The 23,236-nt window shown below is 49.9% G+C and overlaps 1 protein-coding gene across 1 annotated transcript in view; it reads left to right on the forward strand.

Moving 5' to 3' along the window:
• The first annotated feature begins 8,352 nt into the window (after positions 1-8,352).
• Positions 8,353-23,236, forward strand: part of MACF1 (microtubule actin crosslinking factor 1) — a 343,697-nt gene continuing 328,813 nt past the window's right edge. The window contains exons 1-2 of the mRNA XM_069586902.1: positions 8,353-8,685; positions 11,620-11,890. Coding sequence (XP_069443003.1) covers positions 11,671-11,890 — 220 coding nt within the window. The 5' untranslated portion in view covers positions 8,353-8,685; positions 11,620-11,670. The remainder of the gene's footprint in view (positions 8,686-11,619; positions 11,891-23,236) is intronic.

A 23,236-nucleotide genomic window follows, 5' to 3' on the forward strand; every position in this document is an offset into this window, starting at 1 on the left:
CTTTCTTTGGGATTGGAATGAAAACTGACCTTTTCCAGTCCTGTGGCCACTGCTGAGTTTTCCAAATTTGCTGGCATATTGAGTGCAGCACTTTCACAGTATCATCTTTCAGGATTTGAAACAGCTCAACTGGGATTCCATCACCTCCACTAGCTTTGTTCATAGTGATGCTTCCTAAGGCCCACTTGATTTCACATTCCAGGGTGTCTGGCTCTAGGTAAGTGATCACACCATCATGATTATCTGGGTTGTGAAGATCTTTTTTGTATACTTCTTCTGTGTATTCTTGCCACCTCTTCTTAATATCTTCTGCTTCTGTTAGGTCCATACCATTTCTGTCCTTTATTGAGCCCATCTTTGGATGAAATATTTCCCTGGTATCTCTAAATCTCTTGAAGAGATCTCTAGTGTTTCCCATTCTATTGTTTTCCTCTATTTCTTTGCCTTGATCACTGAGGAAGGCTTTCTTATCTTTCCTTGCTATTCTTTGGAACTCTACATTAAATGGGTATATCTTTCCTTTACTCCTTTGCCTTTCACTTCTCTTCTTTTCTATTTGAAAGCCCTCCTCAGACAAACATTTTGCCTTTTTGCATTTCTTTTTCTTGAGGATGGTCTAGATCCCTGCCTCTTGCACAATGCCACGAATCTCCGTCCATAGTTCTTCAGGTACTCTGTCTGTCAGATCTAATCCCTTGAATTCATTTGTCACTTCCATTGTATAATTGTAAGGGATTTAGGTCACACCTCAATGGTCTAGTGGTTTTCCCTACTTTCTGAAATTTAAGTCTGAATTTGGCAATAAGGAGTTCATGATCTGAGCCGCAGTCAGCTCCCGGTCTTATTTTTGCTGACTGTATAGAGCTTCTCCATCTTTGGCTGCAAAGAATATAATCAATCTGATTTTGGTATTGACCATTTGGTGATGTCCATGTGTAGAGTCTTCTCTTGTGTTGTTGGAAGAGGATGTTTGCTATGACCAGTGCGTTCTCTTGGCAAAACTCTATTAGCTTTTGCCCTGCCCCATTCTGTACTCCAAGGCCACATTTGCCTGTTACTTCAGGTGTTTCTTGCTTCCTACTTTTGCATTCCAGTCCCCTATAATGAAAAGGACATCTTTTGGGGGTGTTAGTTCTAGAAGGTCTTGTAGGTCTTTGTAGAACCGTTCAACTTCAGCTTCTTCAGCATTACCGGTCGGGGCACAGACTTGGATTACTGTGATATTGAATGGTTTGCCTTGGAAACAAACAGAGATCATTCTGTCATTTTTGAGACTGCATCCAAGTTCTGCATTTCAGACCCTTTTGTTGACTATGATGGCTACTCCATCATACTACTCCATCTCTCCTATGTAGGCCAAGGACTCTTCAAAGGGAACATGTCTAAAAATGAACACAGCATCTTCCTCCCAAACCTACTCTTCTTTCTATGTAACCTTAGAGAAGGACACCATTAATCTGCCTGAGACAGAAATCTGGAAGTCACTCTTGGCATCTCTTCTCCCTCACCCTCTAAACCTAGTTCATCCATAAGTCCCATTGGTGCCATTCTATATGCCTTCGATTCCATGCACTTCTCCCCATTTTCACCACTATCACTCTTGTCCAAGAGCTTGTCTTGCCAGGACATGTTTAAATGGCTTCTAACTGGCACCTATTGGTGGTTTTCTCGCACTCAACTTAGCCTCCTTGTAGTCTACTCTCCTATAGTACTTATGGTGATTTTTTTTTTCTAGAATGCATACAGGACAAAGTCCTCCCCTGTTTAAAATGTTAGAATGGGGGACTCCCCTGGTGGCCTAGTGGTTAAAACTCTGCACTCCCAGTGCAGGAGGCCTGAGTTTGATCCCTGGTCAGGGAACTAGATTTCACAGGCCACAACTGAAAAAAAGATCCTGCATGTTGCAAGGAAGATCAAAGATCCTGTGTGTTACAACTAAGACCTGGTGTAGTAAATAAATTAAAAATAGAACTATCATATGATACAGCAGTCTCACTTCTAGGTATACATGCAAAGGAAATGAAAATAGACAATAAAAGAGATATCTTCACTCTTGTGTTCATTGCAGCATTATTTACAATAGCCAAAATATGGAAGCCATCTGAGTGTCCATCAATAGACGAATGGATAAAGACAACGTGTGATATCACATCATCTTTATCCATTCATCTATTGCTATATGTGACATATATCATATATGTATGTGGGAATATTACTCACCCATGAAAAATAAGGAATCCTGCCATTTATGACAACAGGGATGGAGGCATTTTACTGAGTGAAATAAACCAGACAAAGAGAAATCGTGTACAGCGGCACTATGTGTAGAATCTAAAAAAGAAGAGAAAGAAGTCAAACTCATAGAAAGAAAGAGTAGAAAAGTGATCGCAGGGACTAGAGGGTAGGGGAAATAGGGAAAGGTTGGTGAAAGGGCACAAACTTTTAGCTATAAGATGAACGAATGTGCAAGCACAGCATTCACATGATCTCTCCCAAGCACTTCTCCAGCTTCATTTTGGACAACTTACCCCCTAGCACTCTTCATGTCAATTATTCTGAACTTCTTCAATTTCCTGAGTGCCTTATCGTCTCAAGTTCAGGTCTTTGTACTCACTGAATCTCTCTGATGCTAAGTCTCTTCCTCTGCTGTCCTCACTTCATTGATTCATTTGATTATTCTTTTGTTCATTTGACAAATATCTGTTGAAAGCTTACCATGTGACCTGCACTGTAGGGATACAGCAGTGAAGAGCACAGACATGGTCCCCCCACTCATGGAGCATCCTGGAGAAGGAGACAGAAAATCAACAAGTAAACACAGGAGCAAGATGGTGGAAAAGTGACAAATGTTATGAAGGAAATAGAATAAGGTTTAAATGAGAGGGCTACATTAGACAGGTGGTCAAAAAAGGCCTCTTTGTGAAGGTGATTCGTAAAATGAGTCTTGGATAATGAAAAAGACACCAGTTATGCAAAGCATTTAGGCAGGGGGTAGTTGTAGGCAACCAGAACGGTTCTGCAAAGCCCCAAGATGAGAACGAGATTCATTTATTAAAGGAAGAGGATGATGATCTGATTTGTTGGAGTCCAGTGACCAAGGAATCTAGAGATTAGGTCTAAGCAAGGACTAGATTGTATGAAGTGTTATGGACCATTTTATTCTAGGTGCAAATTGGAACTTCCCATGACATGATTTATATTTAAAAAGATTCACTTTGGCTGCTTCTTGGATTGAAATGGGGGTGGGAGTAAGAGTGGAAATGGAGGTGATTTGGAAGGTAAGCCCAGTTGTCCAGGTGAGCGATGGATTAAGGCATTAAAAAATTGGAAGAAAAGTTATGACCAACCCAGATAGCATATTCAAAAGCAGAGACATTACTTTGCTGACTAAGGTCCGTCTAGTCAAGGCTATGGTTTTCCCCATGGTCATGTATGGATGTAAGAGTTGGACTGTGAAGAAGGCTGAGCACCGAAGAATGGATGCTTTTGAACTGTGGTGTTGGAGAAGACTCTTGAGAGTCCCTTGGACTGCAAGGAGATCCAACCAGTCCATTCTGAAGGAGATCAACCCTGGGATTTCTTTGGAAGGGATGATGCTAAAGCTGAAACTGTTGGCCACCTCATGAGAAGAGTTGACTCATTGGAAAAGACTGTGATGCTGGGAGGGATTGAGGGCAGGAGGAGAAGGGGACGACAGAGGATGAGATGGCTGGATGGTATCATCGACTCGATGGACGCGAGTCTGAGTGAACTTCAGGAGTTGGTGATGGACAGGGAGGCCTGGTGTGCTGCAATTCATGGGGTCACAAAGAGTCGGACATGACTGAGCGACTAAACTGAACTGAGTAAGAGAAAAGTGGAAGAAATGATTGAATTCAGAATACATTATTGGAGGTAGCTTGTCAGACCTTTCTGACAGGTATAAGGGGGATAAGAGAAAGAAAAATCAAGAGTAACTACTAGATCTTTGACTTGACTAAATGGCAGGTAGTGGGGCTGTGTTTTGAGATGGCCAAGGTGGGAGAGGAACAGTTTTGAGGGTGGTCAGGGCAGATATCAAATTTCCACATGGGGCATTTTGAGTTTGAGGTGCCTCAGGGAGGGGTGGGGATGTCAAGGTAGCAACTGGATGTGAGTCTGGAGCTAGGAGGAAAGAGATGAGAACTAAGCTGCAGATGGTACGTGCGTCTGGAAGTCATCCGTGTATGGCTGGGGGAATCAGAGAAAGATCAGAGGGGAAACATTCTACGCAGAGCTTAGAAATCTCTAAGGTCCCTCCCAGTTTGGGGATTCTGGGCTATTTCCTCTGTTTGGATACTTGACTTTACAGGGCTCCAGCCTCTACACATGCTCATGTTTCATCTTCACCTTCAGTCAGACACCTGTCTGATTCCAGAGAGTCCAGAGAAGCAGGCGGGGAGAGAGGGCAACAGTGGAAGGAAAAGTCAACATTGAAGAGCAAGCTTTTCCCTGAAACTTTCCAGTGAAATTTCCATTGGCATGAAGACCTAGAAGAACAAAGGTGGAACGCTTGGTAAGAATACCTGGCCTTGAGCTTCTACAAAGTGTTCCTTCTCTGTTTCCCCTTCCAGGGTATATCCTGTACTTTCCCCATCGCAGCATGAATCAGTGGAGGTATAACTTCCCTTTTGCTTGTCTATCTCCCACCTAGACTGTGAGCAACACAAGGACAGGGGCCATGCTTGTCTGGTTCATTTTAAAAATTAATCAACACAAATCTTAGTGCTTGAGGCTGAGTCAATGTTTAATGAGGGTTTGCTGAATGGATAGGTTAGAGTACATGTCATTCTTCCGATGTGTCTGGAAAGCTGGTGGCCCAAGTAGTAATCTGGGAACCTAGTTCAGGACTCCAAACAGGATAAAAAGTTGTTTTGTCACTCCTCCAAGGAAAGAACCCTGCCCAAGTGTATGGGGTGTAAGGTCCCCTAGTTCCAAGGTCACTAATTTCTGGAGGAAATTAGCAGAGACCTTTAGTTAGTGAAATAAAGGGCAGTAAAGGAGAATACTTATCAGGCTCAGAGGAAATTTTATTGATAGAAGGGAATAATTTTTTTTGGGGGGGGGGCCATCCTGCTCAGTATGTGGAACTTCCCCAGTCAGAGATCAAACCTGAATCCCCAGCAGTGGAATGGAAGTGTGTAGTCTCATTCATTGGACCACTGGTGAAGTCCAGAAGGGAATCATTTTTAAGCGCCTGTCCCCTCTATCACCCTGTGACTCCTCAAGGACAAAGACCTGATCGGATTCACATCTGTGTTCCCAACAGCACTCAAAACTGTCTCCAGCACATAGTATTCCTCAATAAAAAGTTGCTAAAATGAATCGAAGCCCAGTAGCCCAAGGTTACTGGCCAGCTGCCAGCTGCAAAGAGCTTGACACATGGCACCAGCAGCTCAACCCCAGGCAGGGTAGCTCTGCTGGAACTAGAGCCTCAGGGAGACACAACCGAATGTCCTAAGTCCAGAAGCTTCTGGAAGCTCCACCTTCTCATAGCCCACGGCATGAATAATTCAGGACAAGACTGGTGGTCAGGTTTGGGAAGGACACTGAGACTGGAGAGGAGCAAAACCTGTCCATGTTCTCTAGTTAGAGAGGCAGGGAACTGCAGGCATCCTGGGGACTCGACAGCCCTCCCCCAAGGGTTCCCCTCAGCTGGCCTTGCAAGGCAGATCCTGCCCCTGAGGTGACTCAGCTTCATCCCCAGGCTCCCCACACTCTGGTTATGCGTTCAGCTGGTCTTCCCCCTTGGCACCCATGTTCTGCCCTCACCAGGGAAGGACTGCTGCATTCATTTCTAAGCTGAGAACGATTCCTTTATCACCTCTTCAGCTATGTGTCTCAGGCATAAAGGAACTTGGAATCAGGCTGGAGAATTCTCCTGGTCTGAGGCCTCTACAGGCTTCTGTGGAGAGACATCCTACACAGGGACTGGCACTATTAGTCCAAGTACTGGTTAGTTTACAACTATGGACTCCTGACCTTTCTCTGCAAGTCTTAGCATTATATGTAGCTCAAGGAAAAGAACACTTGACTGAATCAAAGCACTTGGGTTCTTTGCCTTGGCTTCAGACAGTGGAGGGGAGAAGGAAATGACAAATTACTCCAGTGCTGTTGCCTAGGAAATCCCATGGACAGAGGAACCTGGTAGACTACAGTCCATGGGGTCGTAAACGAGTTGGACATGACTGAGTGACTGACAACAGCAGCAGACAGTGGAGACTGGTGGTTAGAGCATGAGGTTTGGAGGTAGGCCTGGCTCTAACCCAAGCCTCAACACTAGTTTGCTTTGTGGGCTTTAGTAAGTTACACAAGCTCTGAAAGTCTCTGTTTCCTTATTTGTAAAATAAGGATAATAAGGATACTTACTGTACAAGGTTATGGGGAGGAGTTAATGAGATAATATACACAGAATATTCAGAGCATTGTCTAGTGCTTAATAAACTTTAGCAAATGACAGTTTCTTTCCCTTCTTAATGGGGGAAGGCAAACAAGAACCTACAAGGTTTCAGTGAGTGGAAAACATCCCTTCCCATCCCCACTGTCCCTTTTTAGGATGAGAGCTTCATTACTTTTTGCTGGGACCATTGCAGTAGTCTCCCAGCATAACTACTGTCAACTTAAAAAATAGTCACAACCTAACAGTTGAGAGTTATATTTTATTTGGTGGGAATTTTTAGGACTTCAAGCCCCGAGGTAGCATCTCAAGTAACCCTGAGAGAACTTCTTTGAAGAGGAGGGGTTGAGGTTGGTGTGGGGGCATCAAGGGATACAGAATTTTGTAACAAAGGGCAGGTAGTCTGAACATCAAGAGTACTTTCAGGAATTAAAGAAAACCAGACATCTCAAGTTAAGGAATTTAGTGCTTTTCTATGTATGGGAAGATGCAAGAGTTTGGGCTGACTGAAATCATTTCTTTCATATGCATCTCAGCTATCTGGGGCCAGCAATCCTGTATTTTTCCTCAGTGCTCACCCTAAGGAGTAGCTGCAGCCGGATGACTGCCCATCAAAGGTTTTGTTCTTCTTCCTGGTTGCCCTGGAGGACTAGAACTGATGATGACTGTGGCATCCTTGTTTATTGATATGGCAGGAACTACTCCATTTCTCACCCCCCACACCTACCTTGAATCCATCTTTGGTTTCTTTCATTGTCCTGCTTTCCACCTTCCTGCGCAGCTCATAGCCATCTAATTTAGACCAAATTCCTCAGTTTGAAGGTCAAGATCCTCTGTAAGTTGATCCCACCCACATTTCCCCAACAGTCATGGTGAAAAATAAGGGCAGGAGGTGGGGTGTGAAGAAGACATTGGATTCCAGTCTTGGATTGACTACAATCTTCCCAAATGACTGAATAAATCATCTAATCTGTTTCCACCTCCAGAAATTGAAGTATTGATCTTAACACTGCCTCAACGGATGCCATGGTTTATAGCTAATTGTCCCTCTTTACTGCTAACCCCGTGGAGCCAATGGACGGGGACCATACACAGCGCTGTATCCTTAGTACTTAGCACTCGACTATGTCTGGGGTCCATAGTTGTTGAATGAGTGAATGAACAGCATGGTGTGGATTACCCATGGTGTGACCCAGGTGAGGCACCTTGCACGGTTCCCAGGAGGCTCGCCCAAATGGTAACTGTTGCTGTGCAGCCTGCTAGTGAAGTGACTTTAGGCAAACACCCTTCTTTCTCTGGACACAGTCATGGATCTGTGCTAGGAGAGCATTGAAGGCACTTATTTACCGTATTATTAGGCAGAGCATACAGAAGGAGCTCAAAACATGTTTTCTCCCTGGATGACGCCTCTTCCAAGGCTCTGAATGGGGCGGCTGCTGCTGTCTAAACCAGTCTGAGTTTTTCCTGGGGCCTGGTTCCACTCTGCCTTTCACCCTGAGGGGAAGACGGGGCCTCCTCCTGGTCCCTCCTACATTCAGTTCCGAAGCCCGAAGCCCGGCGGGTAGGTGGACCGGCAGGGCGCTCTCGGAAGGGGGAGCAGAAGCCCTAGGAGCAGAGACGGAACATGGATGGGTTCAGGGGATGCAGGCAAAAAATGGGAGCAGGCGGGGGAACGGGCTGGTTCCGGACCCGGGGCCGGGCTGAGAGCCCCGCAGCTTGGGAGAGCGCCCCCGGGACCAGGGATGAGGAGCTCCAAGGGGGCGGGCCGCGTGAGCCAGGCCCGGGTCAGCGAGCGGCCGCGGGGCCGGGACACAGAGGGCGCCGGAGCCGAGGGCGGGGAAGGTGGGGGTGTGAGTTGGCCCCGGGGATGCGAGCGGCCGCAGGGGAGGAGTCACCGGGGGAAGGACCCAGAGCGAGGACCCGGGGGCAGCGACAGGACGCGGGGTCAGTGCGGAGGGCGTGCGGGGCGCGCGGAAGCGGCCTCGGGTGGGGTGCAGGGCGGGGAGCGCGCATCGGGGGGCGGGGGGCGGCGCCGGCGCCGCGGGTGGGGGAGCGAGTTGGGCGGCTGCGCCGGCTCCGCTTCAGCCGCCGCCGCTAGGGCGCGGGGGGCGGGGGGCTCGGCGCCGCGAGCTCGGCCATTGTGGGAGCCGCTCCCCTCGGCTCGGCGGCGCTCCCCTCCGCTGCGCTCCTCCCGGGGCGCGCCCCGCCACCGCCGTCTTCGCTGCCGCCCCCGCCGCCGCCGCCGGTCCTCTGCCGCGCGGGTTCCCAGGGTAAGGCGCGGGGCGCGGGGCTGGCGGCGGGCTGCCCGCCCGTCAGCTCGGGGTGCGCCGCGGCGGCCGGGGTGCGGTGCCTGCTCGCGCGGGGCGGCCGCGCCTGATCCGGGGTAGCGGGCGGCAGCGGGAAGGCTGGTTGACAGGCGCGGGCATCGCGGCCGGCCGGACCTCGCACCTGCAGCCCAGGCGGCGGGCGGCGGGCATCGCCGAGCGCGCGCCGGGATTTCCCTCGGCGGGCACTGCCCGGGCCAAAGGGAGGCGTGTTCTTCGGAAAAATGGGACACTGAGCCCTCCTGGGCCGGGCGAGAGACCTGCGGGGACGGGCAGGGCCGGGCGGGGAAGGTGGCTGCCGGGCTCCGGATCTCGGCCGCTGGCCGGGACGCCTGATCGGTCCCCGGTCGCGCGTCCGCATGGCGCGGCCCCGCTCTTTGTCAGCCGCGCGCGGCGGGCACGCGGACCCACCCCAGTCGCCTCTGGCCCTCGGCGCGCCCTCCCCCGCCGTGGGGAAGGGGTGAGGGGGGAAGGCCAGCCACCCGAGAGCTGCAGGTGAAGTGCCAGTCGCCGACCTGGCCTGCGACCTTTGGAGTGGGTTGGGGGCGTGGGCGCGCGCTCCCGGGAACGGGGAATTGATGGAGCGGCTCAGGTGACCGAGGGGTGCGGCGACAGCCGCGAGGTCAAACAGGTGTCGGTGAGGGTCTGGAGACTGACCCGGGTCGAGCTGGAGAGACCGGTTCTCAGGCTGGAGGCCTTGGTTGCGCGGGCCTTTGTAGTAAAATGGGCGTCTAGGGGAGGAGGCAGGCGGTCTGAGAGGAGGGGCGTTTTCCTGCCCAGGGCTGAGTATGGAGATGGAAGGACGACCCGAATTTCCCCGAGGTGGGGGCGGTCACTTATGCACCTGACTTGGCTAACGGAAGTGGGAGGCGGACACCAGAAGGTAACGGGGGTTACATGCTAGCATAAAAGGCAGAGCTGTGCCAGAACCCAGGTCCTTTCCTTTCTGCCTTTCGGGGGCTGGATTCCTTCTTGATCTTCCAGGGGAAGAAGGCCCAAATGCTGCTGGCACAGGAGGTGCCCTGGCAGGGCTCTTCTGCCTGCCGGAGGCTGCCTAGAAGCCTCCTGCACCATTTGATGTTTCTTTTGTTATCTCTCCTCACTCTGTGCCTGTGATTGGGATCTGCCAGTGACCCAGGAGGTGTTTCTGCCTCTTGCTGCCTCCAGGCTGAGATTCCCAGAATCCAGGAGGAGCTGTGCCCAGACATTTAGGCCACCTCCCTGTCTCAGCCCAGCCTTCTGTGCTGGTGCCCCATAAGGGAAAGGTGATGGTTTCCTGCCCTCCCTGGACCCTGAAGCCCCACTGAGAGCTGTTTGCTTGGACTGGATTTCGGGTTGAAGGCATGTACCACAGGGACTCTGATGAGGCCCTGGGGTGGTGGGCCATGTATAGCAGATGGTTCTGGGAAGTGAACTTGACCTGGCTGAGGGAAGCCTGCCCAGTCTGGCTGGTGGAGCCCAGCTGGCCTCAGAGTGTTTGTGTTTCCGCTCAGATCCTTACTGTAGCTAAACTGACCAGAAAAATGGACTTTCTGTACCACCTCCCCCACCCCCATGCTGTGCCAGTTATTTCTACAACAACCCCTTGGAATAGAATAGGCAAAAGAACATTTTATCCTATGCCTTGGGTGCCATGTATGGCACCAGCAAGTTTTTTTACATTTGCTATGTTCTTAAGACAGCAGCTTAGAAGCTGAACTATTACCCCCATTTTGCAGATGGGGAAACTCAGTTTCAAAGAAGTGAAATGACTTGCCTCGGATCACACCAATTTTAAGTGGCCAAACCAGAAACTACACCTAGGTCTGTCTGTCTCCAAGTTTAGTACTTTCTAAACTTCTAAAAAATATATTTGCCAGAGGCAGTACAGGAGAAATCAAGAATTTCTGCCTTTTCTAACCCATGCTTTGTATCATGCCTAACATTGAGATCATGCTTTAGCTTTTTGAAAATACTTCCCATCTGTTGCCCCGTTTTATCTTTACAACATTCCCTGGAGGTAAGTAGAACAGGAATGTAATAATAGATGATGTTTGTGAAGTGCTTATTGGATACCAGACTCTTAAGCACTTTACCTGCAGGATCTCATTTAGTCCATGCAAACCGCCTTGTGAGGTAGTTGCTCTTACATCCCCCTTGTATAGATGAGGATTCCGAGGAGGCTCAAAGACATTAAGTGACTTCCCCAAGGTCAAACAGCTAGTAAATGATGTGGTAGAACTTGCTGGGAAAGATTGAAGGCTGAAGAAGAGGGTGACATGGATGAGATGGTTGGATGGCCTCAGTGATTCAACGGACATGAACTTGGGCAGATTCCAGGAGACAGTGGGGGACAGGGAGACCTGGTGTGTTGCAGTCCATGGGGGTCACAAAGAGTTAGACACGACTTAGCAACTGAACAACAACAAAGAACTTGAATCCAGATATTTCTATCCATGAAACCTGTAAGCTTAATCCTTCGCAAGTACCAAGTAACAGAAATAGTGCTTACTAGTAATAGGAGCTAACTTTTGTTTGTTTATTTGGCCACACCGTGCAGGACCTTAGTTCCCACCAGCGACTGAACCTGTGCCCCCTGCCAAGGAAGTGCAGAGTCCACCACTGGACCACTAAGGATGTCCCCAATAGGAGCTAACTTTTGCAGTGTTTTAATATTTATGGACACTTTCACATACATTACTTCATGTGATTTCTCCCAAGCCCCATGAATTAGTTTTGCCGTGATACTTATCCCTATTTTCCAGATAAGGAAATTGAGGTTCAGAGAGGTAAAGAGATCAAGTCAGTGGCAGAACCAGGGTTAGAATCTCTGCCTCCCGAGTCCCAGCGTTCGTTTTGCAGCCCCTTCGGTCTGTTCACGTGCACTCCTCTCCCCTACAGATCATTCATCCAGGGGCTGCAGGCCCTCCAGCTGCAGCCCCGGCCTGGGCCATGTCTTCTTCAGATGAAGAAACACTCAGTGAGCGGTCATGCCGGAGCGAGCGGTCATGTCGAAGTGAGCGGTCTTACAGGAGTGAGCGGTCAGGGAGCCTGTCTCCCTGTCCCCCAGGGGATACCTTACCCTGGAACCTGCCTCTGCATGAGCAGAAAAAGCGGAAAAGCCAGGACTCGGTGCTGGACCCTGCGGAGCGTGCTGTGGTCAGAGTCGCCGGTAAGAGAGGCCTGGACTGAGCTGGGTGCTGTGGGTGTCCTGGCTGGGGGTGGGGTGGTGGAGGGGCCCTCCCCTGGGCTCTCCGACAAGCCAGCTGGAGTCCAGTTTGGAGTTATTACTACTGGAAAGATGATGAAAAGACATTAAAGAAAAATTTGAAAGAGGAAAGTCCGCCACTCCTGATCCCAGTGTGCTACCATGAGGCCCATTTTCCTTTTTCATCTTCTTCCCTGCCTTGGTTCCCGTGCAGTTGTATTTTCCATGTAGTTGCTTGCCTTCCTTCATGGCTTATGCACCATTGTGAATCTGATTTTTTTCTACTCACTCCTACATCAAAAAGATTTTCCACATGACATCTCAGGCTTTATATTACCATTTTTAAAGCCTGTGTAATATTTCACGATTTTTAAAATCCTACTCATTTTTCTTTTTGGGGGGGCCACGATAGACAATGCTGCAGTGAACATCTTTATAAATCAAAACACTTAACTTCATTGAGTTATTTTCTTGGAAAAAAGTCCTTGGAGAAGGCAGTTTAGCTCACATTGCCTTCTAAAAATGTGGTTCCTGTTTACCCTTTCTGCAGAGTGAAAGCTGGGGCTGCTGCCCCTTTGCTGAGCAGCAGAACTGTTGCCAGGGCAGTGGTCACCTGCCCAGATGTTGGAGTCAGAGAGGGGAGGTGCTGGACTGTGGCCCCGCCTCCAAACAGCTGTGTGATCTGGGCAAGTCTCTCACCCCTGCCAGAGCCTCACTTTCCTCCTCTTGAGGATGCCTCCTGTGCAGGGCTTTTGTGAGGATTAGAGGAGAAAATGTATATAAAGCTCTTAGCACGGTTCTTGGCTCAGTAAAGGGGAAGCGCTCTCTCTGCTGCTTCCACCAAAGGCTGGATCCGGAGCTGCCTCCGTGGGTTGTGCTCAGCCTCTCAGGAGGCGTTGGTACCAGAGTGCAGATAGAAAGACAGACAAAGCAGTATCTGCAGCAAATTCAGTGACATCACCCACTTTCAATCCATCACCAAGGCCTGTCCTGCTCCCTCTTTTGCGTCCCTCAAACAATGCACCTGCCCGCCTCCACTTTATCATCTCTACCTGTACCACCAAACACCATCTGATAGTTCTCCTCCTTCCAGTCCTGCCCCATTTCCTTCACATGACTGGCAGAGTATTTTGTTCAAAAATCAAACCTGATTCTGTTCCTCAGCTGCTTACCAACCTTCTTTGGCTGTTCATCCCTGTGGGATAAAGGCTATATCAGACACCCATCAAAATTACCCCTACTCCCAGGCACCCTGCCGCATGGAGCTGTTCCTTGTCCCCCACATATCAGACCTCCACACCTGAACTTTCTTCTCTGCGAGGTGGTGGAAGCCCCCCTCCTCTCGTAAGTGCCGCCTCTTCTGTCCCTGTTGCCCCAGAGGTATCCAGAGCTCCCTCCTCCGCTCTTGTATTCATGCTTTTCTCTCCTCTGTGTTCCCTGGTACAGTAGAGCAGTTATCCCATGGGGTGCCCGTCACTCCCTTAGGACTGTGAACAATTCCAGACCTTATCTCATTGATTATTATTATTTTTTTTTTGCTGATGGTTTTACCCCCAGCTCTTTGCACAGGGCCTTGTGCATATTGGAGATCAACCAGTATTGAATGAATGAATGAAGGCAAGGAGTGTTGAGAGGATAATATGTGACAGATTGTGATCCAGGAACAGGCAGTGGGTTGTAATGGAAAGCTCGACATGGGGAGGGCTATGTGGGCTCAAGTAATCGGGAAGGGATTTGAGAGGGGTTGAGCCTCAAGGGAGGAGACCTGGAAGACGAGCTGAAGAGTTTGAGCCCCTGTTGTGGGCTTCCTTTGTGGCTCAGCTGGTAAAGAATCCACCTGCAGTGTGGGAGACCTGGGTTTGATCCCTGGGTTGAGAAGATCCCCTGGAGAAGGGAAAGGCTACCCACTCCAGTATTCTGGCCCGGAGAATTCCATGGATTGTACAGTCCATGGGGTCGCAGAGTCAGACACGACTGAGTGACTTTCACTGTGGGAAGTAGGAAGCCCTTGGCGGAAGGACTCTTTGGTCCTTCTCAAGACCTCTGGGACAATGGCATCAGTCAGTGAAGTTTCAGAGCTGTCCCTGTGATGTAGGAGGGGTTTATTTGTTTCCACCCTTGAAGGACCCTCATCGAGGGGCCTCTAAACGCTCAAACCCCTCATTCTTCTGAAGGCAGCAGGGCAGAGGCCTTTTCCTCCCTTCCTCACACCCTCTAGCCCCATACTCTATCACCCATGTGCACAGATGTGGAGCCTGTGGATATGGAGGGTCAACTGTATCATATCAACTGATCTATAAGGGACTTGGGCATCTGTGGATTTTGGTACCTCCTGGGGTTCTGGAGCCAATCCCTTGCACACACTGAGGGATGACTCTACTTATAGATTCCTTTGTGATGAATTCCCCTCCCAGGCTTCTCTGAAGAGCCCCAAGGGATGATTTGCCTGCTGTTTAGCATTCCGAGTCTAGAACAGAAATGGACTCAAGGGGGCTCAATCCGTGAGGGTGCTGCTGGGTCCATGTGCTGTTTCGGGCACCGGGACTGATCTTCTTTACATCCTGACATTGCCACGTGACTGTCTTGGGGTGGGGGCTGGGCCAGTGAGGCTGAAAACGGGGAGACTGCCATGGTTAAAAATAACTTGTGTGCTGCAGTTGGGCGTGTTTTGTTAGCAGGAGAGAGGAGAGGCAGCAGAGGAGAGGCGGGACTGCTACTTCAGGGCCCCGGCTGAAATCTTCCTGTGATTTCAGAGCGTGGTGGGGGTTCCACCAGAGTAATTAAGAAGGCAGCCTTCCTTCTCCGGCAGCTGCTTCCTGCGAGGGTGGGAAGGGCATGTTTGGGAGACCCTGTGTGCTCTGAAGCTCTCTGATGTTAGAACTTACATTCGGGGAGGAAATGAAGTCAGTCTTATCCTGGAAGCCAGCTGAGGCCTGTGTAATTTTCTCCTCCCTGTGGGCCTGGGTTCTGAAGCGAAGTAGGGGTGTCTGAGTCAGTCTCACCAAATACACAGACTGCCCCAGTGCCTGGCCTACTCGGTGTGCTGCACGGGTCTCAGGGCCTCCCTCACGCTGGAGAGGTGAATGGGGGACCCCTGCTGATGACACATGTCAGATGGAGAGGCATGTCGGGCTGAGAAAACTGCTGATCTTAAGTCTACAAAATCAGAACAGGTTCTAGGGGCCCCACACATGGTATAACCAATTCTCCCCATCCTCATCCTTTCCCTCCATTTCTTTTTCTTCTCTCTGCTTTGCTAGCCCTATTCTCAACTCCTTAAGCCCAGCCACACCAAAGTGGAACATTAGTCATTAATGAGAAAACCTTGTTTCTGTTGATCATAGAGATTTCATGATAACAGCAGGTTAGGTGGGACATGTGTTAGAATCTGAGGTCCAGGGGATTTAAGGGACTTGCTTGGAGTCACATAGGAACAGTAGACCCAGATCTTCTAACTCCAGGTACATCGCTGTTTCCATTCCCTTAGGCAATACCTGATAACCAGGCCAGCTGGATTTTTCTGCTGGCTACAATCTAAATAGCTGACTGGGCCTCCAGACTCACCAGAGAGTCATTCTGGTCACCTCTGGGAGAGGCTTCACAATCCTGAGCTATAGAAAAAAGCAGAGACAAAGATCTAGTGGAGTTTGCCTCTTGGGAGCCTTTAGCTCTCTGTTATCTGGTGAAGGGTGGGCAGGGCCACATGGAAGGGGGGATCTGGGGAGGGTACTTGGGCAAGGAGCCAACCCCACAGGCTAGAAGAGGGCAGAGGAGAGAAGGTTGTATCCCTTGGGGCTTGTGAAGCCTTGGGGGAGGAAAAAACCAGTGCAGGACCCTAGTCACATGGCTGGACACCGCTCGACTCTAGGGGGCGCCATTCAGCTTTTGTCATTGTAAATTTGTATTTTATTGTGGCAAGTTTCCTGCAGATGGCAGTAAAGTGTCTGATAGAAGGGACCCTGTTTGGGCTAGGGGCTGGGCTGGGGGCAGGAGGGATTCCTCATCTACCTACCAATCAGGAATTCAACCATGTAACGTCATATATTCAGGACTCTCCCTCTTCTTGGCATTAATACTTAAAGATGACTGAAAATGGAATCACTTCTTCATGGAACTAGTTCAGAGGCCAGAAGGGAAAGAATAATTACTTTCCTGTATGTGTTGTGAAATAGGGCTTCCTAGGTGGCGCAGTGGAAGAGAATTGCCTGCCACTGTAGAAAACACAAGAGGTGGGGGTTCCATCCCTGGATTGGGAAGATCCCCTGAAGTAGGAAATGGAAACCCGCTCCAGTATTGTTGCCTGGGAAATTCCATGGTCAGAGGATCCTGGAGGGCTACAGTCCATGGGGTTGTGAAGAACTGGACATGAATGAGCACCTGGGCATGCACACATGTATTGTGAAAGAGGGGAGCACAGGGACTCAGGGCTGAGGCATGGCCTCCCATGCACCAGTAGAAAGCATCTGTAGGATTTGCTCTTGGGAGCCCTTCAGCAGGTGCTCGTGACGTCATCATCCCCAGCACCAAGCATCCCCAGCATCCAAGGTGGTCTCCCCCAAGAAGCCTTCCCTGATTTCTCCACCAGTCAGACAGCGATTGTGTCTCTAGCCTTGTTTCAACTGGCCTTCTGTTAAAGCTCATTGTTTCCAGGTGTGTTTCCCTCACCAGATCTAGAGCTCACTGTAGTCAGGAGGCCCATCTCACCCTTCCTGGTTTCGCCCCAAGATCTCACTCTGAGAATGTGGGCTCTGGAAGCTAACGGCTCTGTGAGGGCTATGAAATGCAACTTGATGCTGGGGTTTCTCCTGCTTTTGAGCCTAAGCTCCGCTACTGGAGTGATTCAAGGGCTCACCCCTGGGGAGACAGCCTTGAGAGCTGTTGCCTGGTCAGGGCAAGAAGCTTGCTTCTCTGTGCCCGTGTGCCTCTCCTCAAGGATGGAAGCTCTCAGAAGGTTCCTGTTGGCTTGGTCATTCATTCATTCGGTTAAACAAGTGGGTTTAGCCCCAGCTGTGTGCTGGTCACTGTGGAGACACGCGAATCTGGAGTCAGAAAACCCGAGTAAATTATTTATTTCTTTGGGCTTCAATTTCCTTATCTGTACAAGGGAGGTGATGACATCTGATTCGAATGATCATTGGATGAGAGTCAAAACATGCCAGACAAATATGGGTTAACATGTCTGATACTGGACCTGGCATGTCATTCCTTGTTTTCCCCTGGACAACTAGAGGAGACAGTGGGGAGAGACTCCAGGAGGCCAGCAGTTTCCTAGGTGAGCAAGGAAGAAGCCCCAGTTCTCTTAGTCTTGTACCTTTTTTTGTTCACTCCAGGGCTTTGAGCAGATGGAAGTGTGTGTGCGCGCGTGTGTGTGTGTGTGTGTGTGTGTGTGTGTCTGTGTTTCTGGCCAAGCCATGATACGAAGAATGGGATGCGGGGGCAGGGAGAATGGATGCCTAAAAATTCCACTGGGAATCCCTCCTCCCGAGCCCAAGGAGCCTCCTCCTCCTTTCTGGCAGTATCCTCAGAGTCCCAGGCCCTGTCCTGGAGCTCTGTTTCAGTAGCAGGAGAGATGATCAGGAGAGAGTCCCTGAAAGTGGGGCAGAATGAATTGTAGCTACACACCACCGGCTCGGCTCCAGCTCTTTGACAGTGAATCTGGGTCACATTAGCTGCAGGGATGGAGGGCGACCACGTGGGCAGAATTCTGTGGAAGCAGCAGAAAAGACAGCCAAGCTGTCCTTTCTCTGAGGCTCAGGGTCCTTGTGGGACCCCCCAGCTGGTCAGGGAAGGTGGTTGTCACATTGTGAGGTGCCATCTTTATGTTGCTGAATTCCCATCATGCTTTTTGAGTGACTTCCCAGGTGACACAGAGACAGGTTTGGAGTGGCAGTCTGACTCACACCCTTTCTATTCTGAGAGCAGCCTGGAACCAAGGTTAGGAATGCGGAGGAAGGATCGGTTAACTTGGGGGGCTGTGAAAGGCTGCCATTTCTCACCCCCAGGGGTTTTGATGCCTCCAGAGGATCTGACAGTACAGCAGGGCCAGGGGCTGCACTTGTCTTTTATTCCAGTGGTCCTTCCCCTGGGGAGAGGTCTGTGAACGCACCTGGGTATGAACGTTAAGAACCCATCATCACCATTGTGCTATCTCGAGCCTGGCCAGTTGCTGTGGCTCGGGCCTGCCGTGATTTGGCCCTGGGGCTGCCTGTTGCCACCTGTCAGGTAGAAGCTGGCCAGCTTCCTGGCTGTGCCTTGGCTTCCCTGCAGGAGCAGAGCCGGTACTCCTGGCTATAATCTCCGCCCAGACTTAGGATGTTGCTGCAGAGATGGTCTGGAAGGCCCTGTAACCTGGGGAGTGATTATGGGCTGACATTTCTCTCCTCAGCTGTGTCCCACCCCTACCCCAGAAGGCACCAGGCTTTTGCCTTTGGGTCAAGGGGAGGATTCCACCTGGAGCCTCAGTGGGTGTATCTCTAGGCATCCTCTTCCCTTCTCATTCCTTCCTTTCCTCTTTTCCTAAATTTCCATTCATTCACTCCAGGGAATGGCTTTGGGAGTTGGCTGGAGTCCCGGGTCTATCACTTCATCAGGTGGGTGACCCTGAGTAGTTACTAACTTCACCGAGCCTCACTTTCTCACAGTTAGAACGAGGGCGTGAAAGAGCCACTGCTAGGTGGATTACCTGAGCTAATGGGAGTGAGGGACTCGGCCGTGCCTGCTGTGCAGTCAGACTTGATACATGTTAGCTATTCTCATTAATATCATTCATTCATGCACCTGTGCGCTAATTTATGATTTGTTGATTCACCCCTTTGCTCATTCATCGTTCATTTAACCATATTCCTAGGGCTGCTGTGTGGGCTTCCTAGGTGGCGCTCGTGGTGAAGAGCCTGCCTGCCGATGCAGGAGACATAAGAGATATGGGTTCAGTTCTGAAGTAGGGAAGATCCCTGGAGGAGGGCATGGCAACCCACTCCAGTATTCTTGCCCGGAGAATCCCATGGACAGAGGAGCCTGGTGGGCTACAGTCTAGTGGGTCACAAAGGGTTGGACATGTCTGAAAGCACACACCGACACCCAGGACTGCTGTGTGCTAGACTCAGAGTGGGCTTTAGAACCCAGCTCCAGCCTGTGAAGGCAGCTAGGATGCAGCGTGAACTGTGCACGTTGCAAGCCCAGAATTGTGAGGATGTTCCGAGAGGGAAGGGCTTCCTTCTACTTCTGCCCTGCCTCTTAGCTGAAAGCAATGATGGCATTTGATCTGCGACTTGGAAAAGACATAGGAATTTGTCAGGACAACCTGAAGAGAGAGGACATGTCCCTGTTGCTTGTTTCTGTTCTTGCTCTTCTTTCTTTGGCCTCAGTAGAAAAGATGGAAGGGAGGTGAAGAGAGAACAGTTGATGGGAAATAGGATGAAAGAATCCAGAGGGTGGTTTGGGGAGTTGAACTCTGGACTCAGTCCAGGAGCTCCTGAGAGCTGATGCCAGCTGGGATCCCCTAGTAAACAGTAGTTGGAAAAGCTACTGTGTTTTGAGTCCGAAACGTGTGCCAGGCATGAACATATATTGTTTAATCCTTATGGAACCTTGGAAAGTTGTTGCTATTCTCCCTTTTTACAGAAGAGGAAAGTTGAGGAACTTGTTTGAGCTCATACAGTTGGCTAATAGTGGACCTGGGATACAGTACTGAGCCTGCACAGCATCCCTGAAACACAACATGGGCACGTGCTCTTTGGAGATGCTCATTGCTGGCGCTCAGGTTGGCCTAACTCCAAATCCCCTGCCTCTGCAGAACACTTCAAACATACACTATAAAGCTGTGAGAATACAATAACCTCCCATCACCCAGATTCAAGAATTAGCAATTCATGGCCAATCTCAGTTCATAACATTCCCCAATTCTGCTTCCCTAGTTACATAGATGTAAACTCCAGAAATCACATACTTTGAGCTCCCACAGGTTTCCCTGGTGGCTCAGTGGTAAAGACTCTGCCTGCCAATGCAGGAGACATGGGTTTGATCCCTGGGTTGGGGAGATCCCCTGATGTAGGAAATGGCAATCCACTCCAGTATTTCTTGCCTGGGAAATCCCATGGACAGAGGAGCTACAGTCCATGGGGTGGCAAAAGAGTTGGACACAACTTCGTGACTAGACGATAACACCTCCCACACTTCCTAACTATTCCATTGCCTTTCCCCCCATGGGAAGTATATCAGTTTATTTGCTCAGTAGTTCTGTCTGAAGTCTGGCCAAGTTCCACGGAACCATTTCACAGAAGTGCGAGGAGGGATTTTTACTCCTGGCCCAGGGGTGTGTCGGTGTCGCTCGTCTGATCCTCAGTTCCTCCTAGCTTGAGGTTCATGCCCTGCTCCCCGGACACACAGAGCTAGGCTGGAGTGCACCTGGTTCTGTGTCTGAAATCTTGATTTCTGAGGGTGGTGTCTGTCTGGTTTGCCTAAAATACTTCAAATCCGCAGACCCTGGGTTTGAATCAGCACCCTGCCAATGTACTTGAGGAAAGTACCCCCAAAATAGATTTTTGAGGATTTGGTCTTGAGAGACTGAAGTTGAGATGCAAAAGGAGTGAAATCTTTTAAAACCACGTGCTGTCTTGTGTTCAGTCGCTTCAGTCCTGTCCGACTCTTTGGTTCCTAATGGACTGTGGCCTGCCAGGCTCCTCTGTCCGTGGGATTCTCCAGGCAAGAATACTGGAGTGGGTTGCCGTGCCCTCCTCCAGGGGATCGTGTCAACTCAGGAACTGAACCTATATCTCTGGTGTCTCCTGCATTGTAGGCAGGTTCTTTACCCACTGAGCTACCCAGGAAGCCCTAGAGGGAAGGAATTCTGTTCTTGTGCGAATATAGGTAATTCAGCCCCAGGTCTACGCTGTCACTGCTGAATTATTCCATGTGACTCTGACCTTCCACAGGAGTAGCCACTGCTCTCTAAAGCCTGAGGTAGTATAAGCTGGGGAGATGTTTCAAGTGGAGGGGAGCTTTGTAGGTTACAAGCCACACCCCCTAATTTGAGGAGCCTCCCAATTCCCCAAGGGGTCCAGACTGCCTGTGGCCCTGTTTGGTAGGAACTTCAGAGGCCCCCCACCCTGCCGGATGAGGCCCTCCCCTGACCCAGAGCAGGAAGGGAGATTGGGTGTGGTTGAGCACACGGGGCTCATGTCAGCCTCGATTCCTTAAAAAGAGAAAATAAAACATATTCACAGAGACTAGGAGATTGGAGAGGGGCCAGTACCTTTTCCAGCTTGTACTGATATGTTTTAAGTGCTAAGCTTTGTGCTTAGGTTCTTCTATGCTTTGTTTGACCTAATCCTTGAAATAACTTGAGGAGGCAGACGTGCTGCAATTGAGGAAACAAACCCAGAGAGTTGGGTAACTTGCTCAAGGTCTCCCAGCCAGTGAAGGACCAAGCTGGAATGGCACTAGCTCTGCCTAGGCTAACCCACTGCCTCCCCCATTACAAGGAACAGTAGTTTAATAATAGCTAACATCTGTGTGCCACTTCAAGGTTCACGGAATGTCTTAACACCCATTATCTCCAAGGAGCCTCAGGAAGCCCGGGTTGGGCAAGTTATTCCACGCCCCTTTGAGACAACTGCCTATCAGGGGTCCAGCTTCTGCTCATTTCCCCCAGTAAGGATTGAAGAGTCTTTGGCATTGGCTCTGATAAGCCAGAGGAGAAGGCCCAGGGAGAGGCTGAGGTGGAGAGACTTGGCCAGTTGCTATGGTAACCCAGATGGCTGAGTAACCATTTTGAGGGTTGCTATGGTGACAGGGTGATGGGCTGCTGGGTGGCTGGGATCTTGTCTTTCTGGGTGGCTGGCACCCTCCAGGCCTCATAAATTAGTGGTGTTGAACTTTCAGAAAGGAAGAGGGCAGCATGATAGTGGGCAAATTCCTACCCCAGAAGCAGATTTGGGAACTTTGGGCAAAGTTTAGCAAGGGTTTCCAGGGGCTGGGCTGAAAAGGAGCTTTGGCTGGGACTAGCTAAAGCTGATGTCTAAAAGGATGGTGGGGCTGGGCCTGGAGGTAGGTCTAAGCCTAGAACTAGGTTTTCTTCCACGAGTTGGCCAATGGATAGCCTCTTTAGTGTCTGTCTGTCTGGTTGGCTGGCTCCGGCTACTGTTAGAGCACAAGAGACAGTGTACCTTTGCAAAGAGGACCAGAGAAAACACACACACACACACCCTCCCTGCTAGCAAGTAATTTATTTATAAAGCAGCAATTAACACATGTAAAATAATGCAGCATGAGCCAAACTGAAGAAGTGCTAGGAGTAAGCCTTCCAAAGGCTGGAGGAGCACCAGCAGGAGGATTTGCACTTCCCTATTTCCTCTCTGTGCACGACCTGCCCTCAGCTCTCGGCCACTGAATTGGACTTAGTTGTCTTGAATCACAGATCTAGTTCACAGCCCCCACCTCTGTGTGTTTTCAGCAAGGCACCCTTGCCTTCAGCAAATATTTACTGAGCACCCATTAGGTGCAAAGCATTGTGTGCGGCCGTATGATGAAGAAAGTGAAATCAATTCTTCTGCCTCAAAGAATTTGTGAACCAGGGCACTAGGAGGCCGTGATGTAGGTAGATTGCATGCGCAGTATATGTGGCTGCCCCAGGAATGGGGAAAGAATGGGTTTGTGGTTGGGATGTTTGAGAAGAGCCTCTTCTATCTGAATTGACTAAAAAATAACCTCAGGTCGTTTTCAGGTGAGCTTTTACAAGATGTGCAGGAGATCATTAGATGGAACTGGGGATGGAGGACATTCCAGGCGAAGCTTCTGAGTTTGATTGTTAGGGATAAGGGAAATCAGACTCTAAAGGAAGGTAGATGTCAAAATATGGAGGACTTTGAATGCCGGGCGGAGATAAGGGAAGCTGTGGGAGAAGCATACTTTCTTAAATACCCTTGCCTTCTATGGAGTCAGAAGCCACAGGCAGCTGAGTATTTTAGAATCGTCTGGTTCAGTCATTCATGCATTTAATCGAAAGTTAAAACAAATATTTAATCAGTACCCTCTGGGCCAGGTCATTTGCTAAATGCTAAGGATCCTGTGGTGAACAAGACACACAAACAACAGCCCTCAGGGAGCTAGTGACTTAGTAAGGAAGGAAGACACTGAACCTGTAACTCCAGTGTGATGGTCATTACCCGAGGGGAGTAGAGAGGCAGGAGGGCCTACTAATCCGAGAGATTTTCAGCAGAGGCCTGAGCAGGAGCGAGCCAGGAGAAAAGAGGAGAGCAGTGGAGGGTTCTGGCCTGGGAGAAAAGCAGGTGGGGAGGCCTTGAGGAGAGAGAG

This window comes from Ovis canadensis, chromosome 1 (genome assembly GCF_042477335.2).
Source record: "Ovis canadensis isolate MfBH-ARS-UI-01 breed Bighorn chromosome 1, ARS-UI_OviCan_v2, whole genome shotgun sequence".
NCBI lineage: Eukaryota > Metazoa > Chordata > Mammalia > Artiodactyla > Bovidae > Ovis > Ovis canadensis.